The 19,781-nt window shown below is 38.5% G+C and overlaps 2 protein-coding genes across 3 annotated transcripts; both read left to right on the top strand.

Moving 5' to 3' along the window:
- The first annotated feature begins 2,249 nt into the window (after positions 1-2,249).
- LOC120103646 (galactan beta-1,4-galactosyltransferase GALS1-like) lies at positions 2,250-5,390 on the top strand. The gene is made up of 2 exons (XM_039131416.1): positions 2,250-3,686; positions 4,715-5,390. Exons 1-2 carry the CDS (start codon positions 2,515-2,517, stop codon positions 5,052-5,054), a joined length of 1,512 nt encoding a protein of 503 aa, XP_038987344.1. The 5' UTR covers positions 2,250-2,514; the 3' UTR covers positions 5,055-5,390.
- An 11,548-nt stretch (positions 5,391-16,938) lies between these two features.
- On the top strand, positions 16,939-19,405 carry LOC103713875. Of its 2 annotated transcripts, XM_008800924.4 has the most exons (5): positions 16,939-17,053; positions 17,151-17,237; positions 17,326-17,526; positions 17,629-17,844; positions 18,849-19,405. In XM_008800924.4, the coding sequence occupies exons 2-5, from the start codon at positions 17,235-17,237 to the stop codon at positions 19,116-19,118; spliced, it is 690 nt and encodes a 229-aa protein (XP_008799146.1). In that variant the 5' UTR covers positions 16,939-17,053; positions 17,151-17,234; the 3' UTR covers positions 19,119-19,405. The 2 variants fall into 2 exon arrangements, with proteins under 2 accessions (XP_008799146.1, XP_008799145.1); XM_008800923.4 differs by lacking the exons at positions 16,939-17,053; positions 17,151-17,237 and having other exon boundaries at positions 17,260-17,526.
- The last annotated feature ends 376 nt before the right edge of the window (positions 19,406-19,781 follow it).

The following is a 19,781-nucleotide window of genomic DNA, read 5'->3' as shown; positions in this document are numbered from 1 at the left end:
ATGACAGATGATACGAAGAGCGCCAAAGCCCGCTTGCTTCAAGCTCTTTGTACTTTTTTTTTAAATGGCAATTCATATAGCTCTAATGTGAGTATATCCTACCAAATCAAAAGAAAGTAAAGAATACAAAAGAGAAGGTATGTCTCCTACAGATGTTCAAATGATCTCCTCATGCCTTTCATGTTACCTGGCTTGTGGCATTACTTGACCCGAATGGTACCAATCTTAGCTGGCTTTGTTCATTTGGATCCATGACGCAGAACTTCACCTACCCCTCAGTTGGTGGCCGTTACTACAGCCTTAATGCGTCCACCCAAAAGCCATAACTTACATATCGACAAGGGAATAAAAGGATTTTTTTTTCTCCTAAGGGTAAGGTAAGGGGGGCAAAAGCCATCCAAATTTTATTATTGAAGAAAAAGCTATTTACATAATTACTCAAAGGAGGGAAGGATTAGAGAATGTTCCCGGAAGCAGAGCTTTTAGTTACAGTCACAAAAGAACTGATTTCTCCAGTAATATCAGGGTCTTAAAATATCCGTTGAGATCCTCTCAAGACTATCAATCATTTTGACAACCTTGTTACCGGAAAAGTTTGTTTGGATCAAATTAAGCTCTAAATAATGCAAAAAATCAAATAAAAATTCGGACACACAAAGAAAACATAAATTCACAATTCAAACTTAAAGTTAATCTTTACACGAGCTCGATCAAAGCTGGACTTATATCATCTCTAAATTCATCCACCAATGATTAGGATACACGATCCATATTGTGTTAGATTGTAACTAGGAAAAAACTACATAAAATTAAAATTTGAAAATGATCTAAACTAGTCAGGAAATTTTATTTTTGATGGTACAACGTCTTATTTTTCTAATGAGAAATAAAGATTCTATAATTACTCATTTCAAAAAAGTTCTTATTTCATTAGCTTAATAAAAACTTTCAGGTGGGGTCGTCGGTTCCTTTTTTTTAAGAAAAAAATATTATATTAAAAAAGTTTACATAAACTAAATAATATATGATTGATAAACCAAGGATGGTATTAAAAACCTGAAGACTCATTGGGAGTTTCTAGCGAAAAAAAAAATCGCTTCAAGCATTTAAAATTTCCCCCCCCCCAAAAAAAGGTACACCGTGTCCCTTTTTCTCTATCTATTTGAATATTTTTCAGCGTTGAAGCTAGGGGTGGCAATCGAGTCGGGTCAGGCATAAACAGATCAGGTCAAATACAGGTCGGGTCAGAAAACTATAAATCTGAACCCGACCTGTTTATTAAACGGGTCAGGAATTACAAACCTGAACCTGACCTGTTTATTAAACAGGTAACCCGACCCGACCCGTTTAACCTGTTTAATAAACAAGTAACATGTTTACCCAACCCGACCCGACCTGTTTAACCTGTTTGCCCAACCTGACCCGTTTAACCTGTTTAGACCTGTTTAATCTGTCCAACCCAACCTGTTTAACCTGCCCAACCCGATCTGTTTAGACCTATTTAGACCCGTTTAACCTGTTTAGACCTATTTAGCTCGTTTAACCTGTTTAACCCGTTTAACCTAGACCTGTTTAACCTGCCCAATAGTTAAACGGGTTAAACGGTTTAAACGGGTCAGACATCTAAAACCCGTATCCGACCCAATTAATAAACAGGTTAAACGGGTCGACCTGTTTACCACCCGAATCTGTTTAGGCCAAACCCAAACCTGTTTATGGCGGGTCGAACACGGGTCGGGTTGGCGGGTCGGGTCATATTTTGTCACCCCTAGTTGAAGCACCGGATATGCTCGATCTCACGGGCATGATGCTTCATCTTTCGGACTCGATTCATTCGCTTATTCCAATATTGCCACCCTCCGTGGGAAGTTCCGCTCCGCCGAACTTTCCGTTCCCATTTCACTTTCGTTTCGGACAGCTTTAACGGTCGTTTCAACGGACAGAATTTTGTCGTCAATTCATTAAATTTGGATGCAAAAAAGAAAAAAAAATCAAGACCGTTGGCAAGGCCGATCATGAAGACGGAAGTTGATCGATCATGGTTTACCGTCTATGTCTTATTTAAATAATAAATAATTTTATTATAAGAAAAAAAAAATATGAAACTAAGAGGATGTATGAGCAAATATTGTATTATGGCTTCCACAGAAAGCACCAATCATCGAAATGTAGGAGGTTGAGTGGATGCCAGCTGTCAAGCTTTGGGGGTTTGTACTGGGGACATGACATCCGAGTCCAACTCCGGCTGCGAATTTTTCCGTCCTAATTTCAACAAAGACACAGTTGATTAGCAATGAAAAAAAATGCGGAAGGCCATCAGGTTCAGAAGAACAGAGGAGGTCACGAAAGATATAGATGGTTTATATACTTCGCAACGAATCCAGAATTAGACAGAATTAGATCACATATCTCTCTCTCTCTCTCTCTCTCTTCCTCTCTCTCACCAACAAATACCCAGAAACAGATTACTTTTCTCCTCTTACCTGAGACAACGGTTTGGAGGAAGAAGAAGAAATGAAGTTGGAACCGAGGAAAGACGGAGTGAGTGGAGGAGGAAATGGAGGAGCTTTCCCGCACCTCCCGCTCGCCTGTTTTGATATGAAGGTATTCATAGCGCCCCTCATAGGCCTCGCCCTTCTCATAGCCATGTGGCAGCTCCAACCCTACGAATCCCTCTTCTGCTCTCGCCTCTCCTCTTGCCCTCTCCCCAACTCCGCTTCCCCACTCTCAAAATCCGAGCTTTCCTCCTCGCTCTCCCCCTCCCCTGTTTCCCCTGTTTCCAATTCCACCCCTGCAACCCCAAAATCTCCCGTTTTCGTTCCTCCTCCCGACCCAAACAAGAGAGCTTTCCGGGCCTACGGCAGCGCCGCCGCGCTGTTCGTCCAGATGGGCGCCTATCGCGGCGGCCCCGCCACCTTCGCCGTCGTCGGCCTCGCCTCCAAGCCCACCCACGTCTTCGGCACCCCCTGGTTCAAATGCGAGTGGGTCTCCAACAACCCCTCCGTCACCCCCGTCCGCGCCAAGGCCTACAAGATGCTCCCCGACTGGGGCTACGGCCGCGTCTACACCGTCGTCGTCGTCAACTGCACCTTCCCCTCCAACCCCAACGCCGACAACGCCGGCGGCAAGCTTCTCCTCCACGCGTACTACTCCGCCACCTCTCGCCGCTATGAAAAGTTCGTAGCTTTGGAGGAAGCTCCAGGCTCCTACAACCAATCCCATTACCAGCCACCGTTCCAGTATGAGTATCTCTACTGTGGCTCCCCCTTGTATGGCAATTTGAGTGCTAGCAGGATGAGAGAATGGATGGCCTACCATGCTTACTTCTTTGGTCCCAATTCCCATTTTGTCTTCCACGACGCCGGGGGTGCAGGGCCGGAGGTGAAGGCAGTGCTCGAACCATGGGTGAAAGCTGGGCGATTGACGGTGCAGGACATCCGGGCGCAAGCAGAGTACGATGGCTACTACTACAACCAATTCTTGGTGGTGAATGATTGCTTGCACCGGTATCGGCACGCCGCCAATTGGACCTTCTTCTTCGATGTCGACGAGTACTTGTACCTGCCGGAGGGGCGGACGCTGGCGTCGGTGCTCGACAAGCTCTCGCAGTATACTCAATTCACCATCGTGCAGAATCCCATGTCGAGTAAGCTGTGTGTGCTGGATCTTAATAAGGACTACTCCAAGTGAGCTCTCTACACTGCTGGAAATTTGAGATTTTTAACATTTGATTTTTTTTTTCCCCTTAGAAACAGGGGAATAGCATTTTTAGTTTGAGATTTGAAGTGTTTTGCATTTTAATGACATTAATCATGCAACAAAATCTGAAGAGTTTATTGAGGGGGTTTACGAATTTCGTGAATTCAAGGACTATCTAAGATTTTTGTTGTTCCCCTTTTTTCTCAAGAAAGAAAAACCTTTAAAAGTTTTGCATCACAAAAGAAGAACAAGAAGAGGAAACTGTCTTATAGGTTACTCTTATTTTTCTTGTATCTGAATTTTGTTTTGTTTTGTGAAGCATTGAAGAAGGATTTTTGGAAATTTGAGGTACCCATCAGGGAGAGAGCTTTTGATTTTCCGTTTTTCTTTGATGATCTGAATTATTTGTAAGCTCAAAAACTTCTCCAATGTTAAATCAACTATATTCATGTAACGTTAGCATGTACTCTTGGTAGTTTTTTCATTTGTATTGATTTCCTTCTGCTGGTTTTATTTGTAGAATTAGTTCCATGAAAACCTCTGTTACCAAAATTCATAGCGTAGGGGTTAGTTGATTTATTCTTATTCTATGTTCGGGTTACGAATAATTAGGGAGAAGTAGTGCTGCAAATCTATGGGCATTTGTCTTCTTCTTGTTCAATTTGTTTCCATTGTGAAGTTATCGTAGGTGATTTCATTAGGTATACTATTTAAGACTGCATTTGTATTTATGAATAAGAGCCTCGCTGTGATCTCCGTGGTATTGATGAATGCTCCTCCTAGCTATATCTTTTGCTCTCTGTATGTTATGGTAGTATTCATTCTTTAGAAATATTCATGTATCATGCATATGCACCATATTTATCTTTTTATCATTAGTTGATACAAAAGTAGCTGGATCAATGTTTGTTTTGTATCATGCTGCATCAGATAGAATATATTGTTGCTAAGAAAGGAGGAGGTGGTTCCTTGTCCCATTTGGATTTTGAAAGCTTTCTTATCTGTGGATATCCAGGGAATGGGGGTTCGAGAAGCTGGTCTTTCGCAATTCGATCACCGGAGTGAGGCGAGACCGTAAATATGCCATTCGGGCAAGGAATGCATTTGCGACTGGCGTTCACATGTCGGAGAATGTCATCGGGAAGACCACCCACAACACAAAGGACATGATCAGATACTACCACTACCACAGTTCCATCAATGTGTTGGGAGAGCCATGCCATGAATTCATGCCTATGCCAGCCAAGGGCAAAGTAACATGGTTTGAGAAGATCCCGTATGTCTACGATGATAATATGAAGCGTATGGCTGAAGTTGTCAAGCAGTTTGAGAAGGAAGCAATTGGATCTATCTGAACATATATAGCAATCTCCGATGCCATTTGGCTATATGTTTCGTCATTCTTTGGGGGTGCCCTAGAGTACTGAATCTTCTCCTGAGTCTGAGCTTCCTTTTTCCTGGTGTTCCGGTGGAGGATCCTGCAAAGAATACTGGGGGGAAAGGGCGTGAAGGATGGGGAAGGAAAAGGAATGCTGGAGGACCCCAGATTTATGTGTAAAGATGCAGTTTTTCTCATACTCCTTAGGTCTGTGGAGATTTCATTTCCCTCTCATGATATGTTCTCTTTAGAGGTTCCATTCTCTTTTCCTCTTTCCCGCTTTAATCTTATACATAATCTTTTCTAGGCTCAATTATATTCTCCCTACACCATGTTAGATTAATGAAAGACTTTATGTTCAAAATTAAAAGGTGATTTTTTTGACCGATTTGGACTGGTGAATGATTTGGGGAGACCTTTCTCTAATAAAGTTTTCTCAAAAGAGACTCTATGATTTCTAATACATTTTTTCCTCTCCCAGGTTGGTGTCATGTGAACATAATGGGCTCCATAATGGTTAGGAATGGATTGTGGGTTACCTTTGGTGAGAGTGACCTGTGTCTGTTGCTATTAGAATGCCCATCCATGGCTTTTAATATATATATTCCTCAAGATGTGTGGTTGAAGGAGCTCTTTGTCAAGAGAATTAACTTGTTAGCCTTGTACTGGCTAGAGATATAGATGGAAGATGTTTAAAACTGGTGTGGGGCTCCATGAACTCCTCTCCAGCCATTGCCAGTGCTACCTATTGCTCACTTTGTCCTAATTTGTATTAGCTTGTTAGGTGTAGGGCAACCATCTCTTAGTGAGGAAGTCTAGGCTCTCTCCACCATGTTCATGTTATAATTTATTGTTGCACTATTCCATGTAGCTTGTAGATGCTGCTGCTTAATATCATCAATTAATCCATGGCATGTACCTGTGCCTTCTATAGTCATAACACAAGCATCATATGTAATGTGTATATTATATCATATCTTTAACAAGCATAATGACATTCTTCTCAAAGGAAAATTAGAGTAATGCATGGTTAGTGCTGACATTTAGGTCTGTAAGTCTGTAATTTGTGTTAGTGGTCCTGTTCTGCTTCTAATTGGCTTCAGCCTTCTTTGCTTGTTAAAAGAATACAATTTGTAATGACGTACGATCAAGATTAGGCGGTAAGGTGTCCCCAGAGAATGAGAGGCAGTGACCATTACGCATCTAAAACCTTGTTCAGTGAAGGTTCCACCTTATTGCAGTGATGCTTCTAATGGTGGGAATCCTAGCGGACTTTGTGGTTATCTCGTATGGGTGATATCAGATATTGAATTGGACTTTTATGCCTGTGGTTCTTTGCTTTGATGATCTTATTTTGTTTGACGCCAGCTATTCTTTGAATGGGTTTGATATCTAGATGCCGGTCTGGCTTCACCTTGCCACATTATTCCAGCTGGAGGGTGGAAGAAATGAATGGCCTTGCTTCATCCTGCCTTGATTGACTCTGGTGTGGTGGAAGTCCAGTTCTTTTTGATATAATTTCTTTTCTGGTACCAAAAAACTCATATCATGGGTCTTGGGGGATTTATGAATTGTGCACTTGAGTGGTAATAGATGCTGCTTCATGTTTCATGGAAAATAAAAAGAATTCGAAATGTATCTGAAAAATTCAATTTCAGGGTTACTCTGCAAATTGTATGCAAAATAATAATAATAATAATAAAGCAGAATGGCCTTGAAGTTTCTTTCCTTTTTGATCCTTGAGTCACCAATTCAAAGGGTAGAATAGATGGAGAGAGAGGCTTAAACTTGCTTTTATGAATTTATTTCCTTAATGGAAAATGGGTTTATAAGACATTTTATGTCTAATTTTTCATTGAAAACAAAAAGAAGCACCTGGTCATACAGTAATGATGCTAAGGCATCAACTTAAGGTACCGATATTCAGTATGTCATAAAAATCCTATCGGTATGGAATTCGGTTTCGAATCAACGAACCTTGCATCAACTTTTTTTAAAACTGTGTTGGAGAAAATAGTTATTAATTCTACTATACCAAGCCCTCGGAGCCTGTTTCAGTCCATACAAAGCTTTCTCCAATTTTTAACTTTTTCTTCTAGGCCTTTTACTTCAAATCTGAGGCTGTTCTACATATACCTCCTATTCCAATTTTTCATTAAGAAAAGCGAATTTCACATCAAATTGAAAACCTGCCATTTTTCTTCTGCAAAAAATAGTGAATTCTTTGGAAGTGAATTCACCCCCTCGATCAATACGTAGAGTTTTAATAAAGCATCCACTCTCCTTTTCCACAAAAGCTTTGAAAGTTCTGAAAACAGAAAATGTGTCGGACTTTGCTTTTAAGAATGGGTTCAAAGAAGAAATGCAAGCCATTGAAAAAAAAAAAAGGACGTGGAAGCTAGTTGATCTGCCCCCAGAAAAAGAAGCAATTGGACTCAAGTGGATCTACAAATCCAATACATTTTTCACATGGACATGATTCAGCTGTAGTCATTAATTAGAGAAAGAGACAGAGAAGCTCGAGTCAAGTTTGTTGACAAGAGTGCTCGAGTTTGCCGTGTTCTTTTTTTTCTTTAGAAATTTAGCATAACCGTGTTGATGCCTGACTCGTTACCAACTCCTAATTTTGGTTGAAATAGCCGACCTAGTATTTCACACTCGCCTAATAATAGGGTGTGACTGAAGAAAGTTTTTTTTTTAAAAAAAAAAAACCATGTTAAATTTAGCATAACCGGGTTTGTCCGACACGTTGACGAACTCCAAATCTTGGTCGAAGTTGCCAGTTCACACTCCGCATCTTATTGGGATTGCGTTGTTGTTCTTATTTTAGCAAAAGAAATGAGGTTAATCTCCACCTCCTAATCTATACCCACCTCATTCTAGATCCCTAAGTAGGCCAACCAAATGCTTGCAGAACCGAGGAAATTAATTAAATGGGGGGGTCCAAAGAGGAGTCTGAGGCCACCCAAAATCGAACTCTCCATCTCTTGCTTAGAGAGGCGACAAGAGATGTACTAAAGGGCTTTTTTTAGCCTTTTTTTTTTGGTAGCAACAGGGCTGTGAGGAGATCTCACTACAGATGTATCAAAGGGTTGATGAAGAAAGCCAACATAGGTGGCTGAAGAACATGAATGCATAAGAATTCAGATGTGGTAGAATAAAGAAGCCTGAGGATGTTGTGAAAAATCCTTGCTATCAATCCAAGTTACTACTGGCTTCAAATCTTCCTTCAAAATAATTTGAGCCCATACCATGCAGCCATTGGAACAGAGTTTATAATTAATTGGAATGATTGAAGCATATAAAACTAGTCAAATGTGATTATGGATAACAAATCCCACCTCGGCAGGGTCGGATTGAACCGAACAATCAAAATTCACTTCGATATAATCTGGAAGATAATCTAGAGGTGGCAAAATATGACCCGACCCGCCAACTCGACCCGTGTTCGACCCGCCATAAACAAGTTTGGGTTTGGCCTAAACAGGTTCGGGTCGTAAACAGGTCGACCCGTTTAACCTGTTTATTAATTGGGTCGGATACGGGTTTTAGATGTCTGACCCGTTTAAACCGTTTAACCCGTTTAACTGTTGGGCAGGTTAAACAGGTTAAACGGGTTAAACAGGTTAGACAGGTCTAAACAGGTTAAACGGGTCTAGACAGGTCTAAACAGGTCGGGTTGGGCAGGTTAAACAGGTCGGGTTGGACAGATTAAACAGGTCTAAACAGGTTAAACGGGTCAGGTTGGGCAAACAGGTTAAACAGGTCGGGTCGGGTTGGGTAAACAGATTACCTATTTATTAAACAGGTTAAACGGGTCGGGTCGGGTTACCTGTTTAATAAACAGGTCAGGTTCAGGTTTGTAATTCCTGACCCGTTTAATAAACAGGTCGGATTCAGATTTATAGTTTTCTGACCCGACCTGTATTTGACCCGACCTGTTTATGCCTGACCCGACCCGATTGCCACCCCTAGGATAATCTCTCGCGGTAAGTGGCAGCCTCAGATGCAAGATCCTTTTAGTTTGAAACCACTTGAACATCTTCTATATTTTGCATACATACTACTATAAGCTAATCTCCTCTGGTGCTATGACATGATTTCGAAAAAAATTTCCTCATTCGTTTCTTTCCATATCTGCTAAAGAACATAGCCCAACAATGATTGATCTTCTGTCATTTGCAATGAAATTAATCGCCTGGTTTTCCATGGAATTCCTAGTTTTGAATTCTCTGCCAAACTGATAATACTCTGCTACATTGAAAAACCTACCATTTGCCTCTTTTATGAGAATTCCTGCAGGGGATACTTTTAAGCCCAGTCCATGATACTTTTAAGCCCAATTTAATATCCAATTGTGTAAGGTACTAGAGTGGATGGGCAAACAGTGACAGCCCATATAGTATTTGGGCCTAAAATGGACCAACACGAATTGCTTTACTCCTTGATGGGTCCATAATGCATATAAAATGAAATAGTTCAGTAATTGTCATTTAAATACTTTATTTATTTTCCTTGACAAGCGGTAGAGTATTTAAATCAAGGCTTTTTTCTGCTGTTAAACTTCGACCACAGGATTACAACAATCTCTATACATTTGAAGAACTTTTGTTACAATTTGACTGCCTTGTTTTGGAATGTTTCAATTTCATTGCTAATTAATAAGAAAAACTAGTATGCAAACCATATAGTAGCATACTTGATATATTTATACCTTTTCACCTTCACCATGAATGTTAATATAGGGTATTATAGCTCATGCTTCTTTAAATTCACAACTAGGGGAGAAAATTTTGACCTGAGACACCGACCATCTCTAAGTATTACAAGGTATTCAGACGATTGTTTGATGGTCGGACTAATCCATTCCAATTAGACACATTCTACTTGGCTAATTTCGAGATATAAATTTATTTTTTTTACTTGACAAATTGGGTAAATTTCATGGAATTTATAAAATTTATTTGTTAAAGAATCTACTTTATCTTCTCGAATCTTCTTTTTTAATAAATAATACCTGCTAAAATAGCTAGAATAAACAACTTGAAGATAATATAAAGTCGATTCTACTTAATCCTGAACACAACATAGTTAATGTTTGAGAGGTTTGGCCACAAGGCCCACATGTTGGAATGCCATGGCTCATCATTATCCAGAATGCCTACTGCATAAAATTTTCCCATCCTCATATATGTTCATATATCCTAAAAAGCATCCTATCCTTGTCCAATGCCCTTTGATTGTTGAAGATTGTGACCCTTGGTCCACTAATACATTTCTAGTGGAACCATGGAAGTACAATAGTCAAATCGTGATGACAAAATATTTGGCTTCTTTATTGTCTATTCCGGCCAGGCAAATCTTCTCTGGATTGCTGAGATATATATATATATATATATATATATATATATATATATATATATATATATATAAGTCACATAAGTAAAAGTCCAGCCATTAAAAGAAAATATCTCTTGTTTTGTCTTCCTTCATACATTTTCAAAAACTAATAACATATGTCTTACCTTGAAAATAAAAAATATTTTAAAAAAATACTAAGATATGTAATATGTGACATACTGGCCTGCTTTGCTTTATAATATTTTTGATAAACCCTAAACCTTGTTGCTAAAATAATCTACGTGCGAAAAAATAAAGAGTTTAAAAAACAACAACAACTACAGCAACAACAAAAAAAAGACACGTACCTTGCTTTATCAACTCTAAGTATTATATAATAGTACAGTTTATTAAAATATATATGTTAGAATTTTATAATATATAATTCATAAATTCTAGTTATTCAAAAATTTATATTATTTCATATTTTTATTTTGTTTTTATAAGTTTCAAAGACGCTTCTTTTTGAAACTTCTCTAAAGAAGAGTTGGGTGGAAGGATATCCTCAAAGTATCATATCCTGGTAAGCAAGTTATAATAATATTTTTTTTATTTTTTTTTCCCCACATAAGTGGGGTGACCATGAATTGGCAATTGAATAAGGAAAATGATCCCATGCCCCCCCGGACCTTGTATCGAGTGCACTAATTGGAAGACCTTGCTGCAGTTCAAATATTGAGACAAGTGCCTTTAGAGGTTTTTCGTGCCAACTCCTTGCTACTCTATACCAATCACAGGCAAATTATTTTAGAAGATGCACAGGATTCTGCAAATAGATTTTTGGAGGAGGCTTAAGGGAGTAGGAGGAAGAGGAATAAACAAAGACAAGTTACACAAGTGAGGTAAGCTTGGTGGAAAACATTCTCTTTAATAAAATTGGGGGAAAGGGGCTTCCTTACTTTATTATTTGTCAAAAAAGTTGACCAGAAAATGAGGGAGCAAAGCTTTATTTCTGGTTGATTCCTCCACTCATTCTAAAGTTTTCTTAGAGTGAGATTGCTGTGAAAGGAGAGGACATAGGCCATCCCCATTGTGCTCCATAATTGCAAGAGAATGGACATGCGATCAGTGGAAAGAGAATGGACACGAGATGAGTAGGTGATTAATTATTTTGAGGTTGACTGAACTAAGGGAACAGTCGAAAGCTTGTCTCCATCTGCTTTAGTTTAGTATCTCTCCCGTGCGAACTTTGATCTTTTAAGTTCAGCAACATAAAGATTGTTATGTTTTTGGAACAATCGATTTTTACGATACAAATGCAAGAGGACAAATCATCCCTCCATCATTTAGATACACAGAGAATGACTTGATTGAGAGAATTTAGGTGCTCCATCATTGCCAAATGGAGTTGTCCTTGTGATTGTTGGGGTGGATGAGGAAGAAAAGCATGGAAGGATGACCACACATTTTGCTAACAAGTTCTTGATAGCATCTCATCTTTCCTTCCATGTATATCTAACTTCATCCAGCAAGGTGGTAAATATAAATGATGGTTGGTTTATTTTGGAACATCCAAGAATCTCCTAAAGTATGTAAGTTAGAAAAGAACTCTGCCCTTAATCAGGCTTCGAAATGTTTCCATACATAGCAAATTCCCCCACAAAATCTACTGAAAAAATCTCTTATGTTCTTTTCAATGAAATAGGTTGCAGGTTGGAAAGCTATTTCCATCTACTTTTTGAATGGATACCTGTTTCTATCTACAAAATGTGATGAAGAAATATTAGTGCCTACTTGAGCTTGGATATTAAGGAAACTTTCCATTACTGATTGGTTATTTAGCAGTATTTTTTTGTCTTGCCTTTAAAACTAGGGATACAAAGATTTTCAATCATAAAAAAAAAACTAGGGATACAACTTGGACAAGTTACATGAGGGTAAATATAAAAATCTCAACAAGTTGACTCATAAGCTCACATCACATAATTCTTCTTCAATATGAGTCAAGCCTATACAAAACCTTACATAAGCTCTGCTAAACCTATCTTGTTAACATCCTTGGTTAAGGACCAACTTGAACCCAATTGGAGAAATAATGTGTATAACTTAAATAAAAAAACAAAAAATAATTAAAATGTGCCCCAAAAAAGAAATCCAACCAGAATTCCAATCCAAGCACAGCTGAAATACCTAGCCATTAGTTCAACTCGACCCAAGCTACTCATTTCTTTTGGATTAGACCCGCTCAAGTTGCACCATAGAGGCAAAGATGTTGGGTTAAATACCCCGCTCCGGAGATTGAGCTGAAGGCAGCATGGGCAGGGCTGGACTATGCTCGGCATGTGTTGCGGGCTAGAACTGTAGAACAGTCATCCTTGAGAGTGATTCATCTACGGCGATCAACTGGATCTTTGCAGAGTTCGGTAGCATGGGAGAATTCCATTCTCTGCTTCAAGACATTCAAGCTATAGTAGACAATGAGGTGGCATTCCTAGTCAAGCATGCATGTCTTTAGAGAGGCAAATTGGGTTGTGGATTGAGTGGCCTCCTTCGTTGCAGACCATTTAGAGGAGGCTCTGTGGGTTGGAAAGAGGTAGTTGCCAAGAGCTCTCTATGATGTGTTGTCTTTTAATTTTTTTTGGATATATCTGTATCAGATATGGATGAATCGTCCATTTTAGCGCTAAAAAAAAAAAAAAAAGAAAAAGAAAAGCCCACCGCCCCATCCAGATTGGTCCGACCGCGGTGGGGTAAACGCGGGTATTCCCTTCGACACGTACCTCCATCACCTGTGGGCTTCCATACGTGCGAGGGCCACACATGAGAGGCGGAGAGGCCCCGTGGATGATGTAGCCGGCCACGAAGTCGTCGCCGCCACACAAAAAAAGCGGCGACATGGACGTCACGGCTGCCGACTCCTTCCGTTATGTCCGACGGTCCCGTGCTCTAACGCCGTTTCCTCGTCAAGTGGACTCCCAGGCCTTTTGCCGATTTATTTCCAACTCGTCGAGTTGCCGATGATGTGAGGTTTTGGCTGGCGTGGTCATACATGATAGATGAGCCGCAAAAGGATTGGATTGCAGTGTAATCTATTGCATAGATGAGTGTTTTCTTTTTTTTTAAAAAAAAAAATCTAGTCTAGATATTTCTGAGGAAGTTTTCTGCTTTGATTCTCCAATCTATTTGGTCGACGTTGTAGATTTTGTGGAGGACGAATGTCACCAGAAGCTTCCACTACTCACGCAAGTCATAGTTTTCAATTCCAACTTGAAGTCTGGCCATTATAACTCTATTTCAGTTTAATATTGCTTTTGAGTATGAAAAATTGATGATGCTTAGCAAAAATTGCCAATTTGTGATATGAGGTGGACTTTGAGATTTTGTTAATAATGCGGGGTAGCCTAAATCCATAGTGTATCATGCATCACACTTGGTTTTACTATGGAAATAAAGTTTGAATTGTTGTACAAATTTAAACCAAGAGTTGCAACCTTTCTACATAGCCATGCTAATCAATTTTACAAATGCTTGAAAACATCAAGTTATTGCATTCAAGTTGGAGATTACAAGAGTATTTCTTATGAGGTCATCAAACAAGGATAATGGAGAGGCTAATGTATTTCTAATAATACATTTCTTGAGAAATATATTTCTAATACTATTTATGGATGATAACTTTTTTCTCTTTCTCCAAATAATTTGGTGGAGCTAGCTTTCTTTAATCTAGTCACATTTTCTCAAAATGGAGGTTGTATATTTATTGGCAAAAATATGTACCTATATTAATTACTTTTAAAAATTTTTCTTAGATCCTTCAAAATCATGGTCAGGTTTTAATATCCTTCTCAAAATTTAATTTCTCTAACCTAGACAAGTCATTTCCAAATAAATCTGTGGGTATAATTTGCATATAATTAATTTGCTAGCAAGTCACAGACTACTACTGACCTATTCATATTAGAGAAATTAAAATCTCCAGATGCAACACTAACAGAGGGGGTTGAGGAAGATGCAAGTGTGGCTCCTTGGCCATGTTTTGATTTATATGTTCAGCATGCAGGAGACCTCCAAAAGAATAAGAGTACTAGAAAAGGAGAGAAATATAATAAAATTCACTATATCTATGTTTTTATAGAAGTGATGGTTACATTTCCAATGTTCATAAAAAAATAATACTCATCTTGGCACTTAAATTATGGATCAAATTTAGCTTAAAAAACATTAGCATTAATGTTTGTTTTCTGGTGTACTAAAGAAGAATCAAGCTAACCCTCTTTGAGTTTTGGTTGGTTGATCTATCAATTTTCTTAGAGACCATCTTCCTTTCACTGTTTATTTTAATACGCAAATTATTCTCATCATATATATTCTCAATGGTACCAAAATCTCAAGAAGTCAACTTAGTTAAATAAAAAAGAAGTTACTTTCTTTATTGTCTTATAAAACTATTATGTTTGACATAATTTGAATGATGTACTATATTCGGTAGTAGGGGAAGTCGTCCTTGAGGAGCATTTCAAAGTTCGGGTACCTTAATTTAAATATGTTAATGGCCAATCAGGTATCACTCAAGAGATTTGCTTGCAGAAAGATAGTTTTCTCGCACCTAAGCAATAGAGGCATGAAAGGTAGACTCATTTTATGTTTAAAACTCCTGAAAAAAATATGCATCATTAGCTGAACTAAGAGAACAAAAGATCAACTATCATAAAACTGGTCAAGGCATGGCCCCTTTCAACAATGAAATTTGCAGCCATGAGGTAATGAGCGCATTATTTAGTATTTTTTATGTTTAGATAATATGATTATCCTCAGCATCCTCATCCTCTTTGCACTCGAATTAGAGTTAACATTTCTTCTATGCTAGCTAAGCGAACATAGGCTAGTATTTTCCTTTCTTTTCTTTTCTTTTCTTTTCTTCCCTCATATGATAGTCTTCAAGCCTTTCCTTAAAAAAGAAAAGTCTTCAATCCTTTGTTTTGGGTAGCCATGAGGATATACTCTTAACTGTATTGAGAATGTACTTTAGCATCCATATACTAATACTACTTAATCCAATCCTTATTGATGATCATTTAATTTATGTTAAAAAAAAATAGATCACTCAACTTCAGACTCCAAATTCATCATATCAATTCAAGCTTAACTCTTTGAGAGTATCTTATTTTATTTTCTGTTCAAATTAATTAGCAGTTTTATGATGCTAGGTATCCCAACCCCATGAAAGGTTAAGAATATACACAATCATGATTCTTCACCAAAAATTATTTTGTTATGCCCAATACTTATTGTCCTAGATTCCCATCAATATTTCGTAGAATAAATACAGATAACATTTCCTTAGAATTAGGCGCAATCACATTCAATAATGGCAATATTCCTTTTTCTTGCTGAACTAATCATATGAAGTATAACTTTAGTTATTTTTTGTCCAACTAAGTGCTTTTAATTATTTTGATATAAATTTCATGGAAAAGGCAAAGTTTGTTCTTTTCAAACATTAAAAGTGGTTTGAACTGTGGGGCCACAATCTTAGGTAAGTAGCACATTTCTCCGAAAAAATCTAGGGTATTAAAACAAAAATGGTCTGTGAATTGCATTATAAAAGCATATATATCAATTTCTTGGGAACAGTTGTCTATCTTATAGGTTAGAGGAAACTAATGAAAAAATTGTAGCTATGTTAAGGTTCAGATATTGGTAAGTTAAAAAAGTCAGGAGTAATCTTCTAGAAATTATCTTTACGCAAAAATATGATAGTATAAGAGAGATAATGCATCTTGTGAATAACGCACAATCAACTTAACATGTAACTTTGAATGAGCAAATGACAAAACTTATGTATAATGATATTCTAATTAACTGATCTCATGAATATACTTTTAGCTAAATGCTTCATGAACATATATTTTAAAATTCATGATGAATTTTATTGGTATTTAACTAGAAAGTCAACTAATATCAATTTCACACAAATCTTAGTCCACAAGTATAATGATCTGATCAAGTAATCTCCCTTCTCTCTTGCCTTGTAGAATAACAAAACCCTAGCCAATTACCACAAGTACCAAGTAACATCAATTAAACCATCTCCCAACAAAATTCCAAGATTAAATTATTTACTTGAAAAAGGAAAAGGAAAATCAAAAGACAACCAAAGGTAGCATGTCCGTAGTATATCATGAGATGATACAGTTAAGGGAAGCACTAAATCTGAGAAAATCGCCGAGGATTCGCCGATTAGATTTTTCCTTTTAACCCATGACCGTCGCCTTCGTAATAACCCATCAAAAAATCCACTAAACCACAGTTTTTTATTTAATCAAACACTCATGAATAGTATTGACATCGGCCATTCTGTCTCTTGGCCTTTTTAATCACCCCATCGGACGGTCCACAATTCCCTAGGCCGAATCTAATTCGCTGTCCTCCGTCGATAGAACCGCCGGCTAAAATCGTCGGCACGTCTGCGTTTTTTAATCAATCTGCCGTATATATCTCTCCAAGCCTTCCCCTCTCCCATGTTAAACTCTTCTCTCGCCACTCTCTCTCTCTGTCTCTCTGCTCTCTTCTTTGCTTCCTTTCCTCTCCCCGGCGAGCTTTCCGGCGATTACCGGCGGCGCTTCGGCCCCTGAGGTAACACTCGATGCCGAATAAGCCCCAATCTTCCATTTTTCTGTTGGTGTTTTGGTGAGAAAGAAGCCACTTTTGATTTGCTCTGCTTTGTTGTCAGCTCTGGAGTTCCTTGCAACTGGACGAGCTGGCGATCGAGAACCACCAGAAGATCGGCTTCGTGGGGATCAAGCAGAAGAAAGTGATGGTAAAGTTTCGATCTTTTTGTGTTTTGTTTGCTAAAGATGGGAACTTTGGGGCTGGGTTTTGATCTGGAGATGGGGGTTTGGGAGCAGGTGGGTCCTATGATACGGCGGGGGAATGAGAACAATGCTCCGCCATGGCTGAGGCCTCTTCTGAAGGCGAGCTTCTTCATTCCGTGCGAGGTTCATGGCGATTCCAACAAGAGCGAATGCAATATGTACTGCTTGGATTGCATGGGGCGAGCTCTCTGTTCCTATTGCCTCGGCAACCACAGGGACCACCACGTTGTCCAGGTATTCGTTCTTATTCTTCTGACAGAAATCTATGAAGAAATCGAGAAAAGAAGTGATTTTGAGTGATTTGTTTTTGGCCGTTTTTCGGTGTTTTTCTTCTAGATTCGGAGGTCTTCGTACCACAATGTGATCAGGGTGTCGGAGGTGTCGAAGTTTATCGACATCTCCTGCGTCCAGACCTACATTATAAACAGCGCCAAGATCGTCTTCCTAAACGAGAGGCCGCAGCCGAGGCCCGGGAAGGGGGTGACCAACACCTGCGAGATTTGCTGCCGGAGTCTCCTCGATTCCTTCCGGTTCTGCTCCCTTGGTTGCAAGGTCTGCCTCCTTTATCCCTCCTCTTCCCTCTCCCAAAGGTCTAATTCCCAGCTTTTTTCTTGCCTCTGGAGTGGTTTAATAGAAGTTTTCGCCCGTTTTCCTTCACAAAAATGGCACTTTTTTCTCAGCTTTTTGATTTGGAATCGAGTTTTTTTTTTCTCCTCTATTTTCATTTCTTTTTCTGTTGTTATTAGCCATTATTTTTAAGGATTTCAGGTTTTTAAGCGAGACTCGTTGCTCCGTAGATCATTTTTGAGAGAAATCATTGTTTTATAGTCATCCTCTTAAACTGAACTGTAAAAAGATGTCATTTGATGCAATTATGCAATGCCCACTTTGATCATTTTTTAGCTTTTGCTTAATATTTTTTGATAGATGAAATAGGTTTCTTAATTGGGGAGGGATGAGTTTGGTATTTGACGTTATTAGACATTATTCTGAAAGATTTCAGATTTCTATGAGCAAGACTCGTTGCTCCAGAAGTTTTTTTTCAATTTATTTTTAAGTTTATTCTCTTAAACTGAATTGTAAAAATAAAAAATATTTGAAGCAATTGCGCAATACCCACTTTGATTTTTTTTTTTTTTGAGCATTCAAACGCGCAAAATTATCTTATTAGAAAATCAACCTTTTCTTCTCAGTTTTCGGCTTTGTATTTCTTCATAGATGAAATGAATTTCTTAATTAGAGAGAGAGAGAGAGAGAGATTGAGCCCTTATTTCAAGTTCTTAAGCATTAACCTGAAAGATTTCAGGTTTCTAAGCATGACCTGTTTCTTATTAATTGGTTATATATATTTTGTGGTCTTCCATTATTCGAATTAAAGTAAAAGTGTTCTTTGAAGCATTTAGCGCAAAGCCCACCTGGGTTTTTTCCCGTTTCTCTCTCGGTTTATGATGTTTCTAAGCGAAACCAATCTCCTCCTTGGTGTCTTCTCTCTCCCCTCCCGCTCTGTTCTCAGTGTCACTGCATAAAAAGGTCTCTTTTTTTCTCTCTCTTCTCAGCTTGGAGGCATGAAGAGAGACCCGGAGCTGACCTTCGCCCTGCGTCCCAAACCGAACCGGGAATTGCTCCGTGGATCAGAGTCGGACGAGTCATCGACACCCCGGAAGCTCCGAAAAACGCAGGCGTTCGGCCGAGCCATCGAAGTCCCGGCGAACCCATCGGATGACGAGGCCGGCAATGCCACCGGTAGCATTTCTCCGGGGACCCCTCCCATCATCAACTACCGGACTTCCAGAAGAAAGGGTATTCCCCACCGAGCTCCATTCTAAAGATTAAATGAAAATTCTAGAAAAATAAAGCTCGACAACTGTGAAAAAATGGTGCAATAATAATAAGATCGATAGGAGCCTACAAAGTTTGTAGAAAGAAAAAAGACTGGATACAGTACTGAATAAATGTGGAAAGAGACACCTAGCACATATAGGGCAAAGCCAATGGAGAAAGAAGCAAAGATACATAGGAAGTTAAAAGGAAGGAAAAACCTATCTTTTCTCCTTTTTCTTTTTTGTTGTAAATATAGTTAGAATGCAGTGCTCTCTCTGTTTCTCTCTCTCTCTCTCTCTCTCACACCTAAGCTTTATACATGGAGTGTGTTAGTTTTTTCCTATGCTTTTATTTTCTTCATTTGCTATACATATATGTATATATGTGTGTGTATATATATATATATATGTATATATGTATATATATATATACATATATATATGTATATATGTATATATGTATATATATACATATATACATATATACATATATATATATATATACACACACACACATATATATATATATATATATATATATATATATATATATATATTCTTTTATTATTAGCAGCCTTAGCACTATGTCCTTTTGTACGTGCAGTTGGTTTGTGTAAATGGAAAACCTTTGAGATGGACTTAATCTAATCTCTTTATGGTGCCTGTCAT

The sequence above is a fragment of the Phoenix dactylifera genome, chromosome 11 (genome assembly GCF_009389715.1).
Source record: "Phoenix dactylifera cultivar Barhee BC4 chromosome 11, palm_55x_up_171113_PBpolish2nd_filt_p, whole genome shotgun sequence".
NCBI lineage: Eukaryota > Viridiplantae > Streptophyta > Magnoliopsida > Arecales > Arecaceae > Phoenix > Phoenix dactylifera.
Note: the sequence above shows the minus strand (reverse complement) of the source record. Positions and strands in the feature narration are given on the sequence as shown.

What these genes read in the sequence shown, in the direction of transcription:
- LOC120103646 (XM_039131416.1), top strand. Translation starts at nt 2,515, where the DNA reads ATGAAGTTGGAACCGAGGAAAGACGGAGTGAGTGGAGGAGGAAATGGA. An exon ending in CTTAATAAGGACTACTCCAA is followed by an intron (nt 3,687 to 4,714) that starts GTGAGCTCTCTA and finishes GTGGATATCCAG; the next exon opens with GGAATGGGGGTTCGAGAAGC.
- LOC103713875 (XM_008800923.4), top strand. Translation starts at nt 17,275, where the DNA reads ATGGGAACTTTGGGGCTGGGTTTTGATCTGGAGATGGGGGTTTGGGAG. An exon ending in GGGACCACCACGTTGTCCAG is followed by an intron (nt 17,527 to 17,628) that starts GTATTCGTTCTT and finishes TTTTTCTTCTAG; the next exon opens with ATTCGGAGGTCTTCGTACCA. An exon ending in TCTGCTCCCTTGGTTGCAAG is followed by an intron (nt 17,845 to 18,848) that starts GTCTGCCTCCTT and finishes CTCTCTTCTCAG; the next exon opens with CTTGGAGGCATGAAGAGAGA.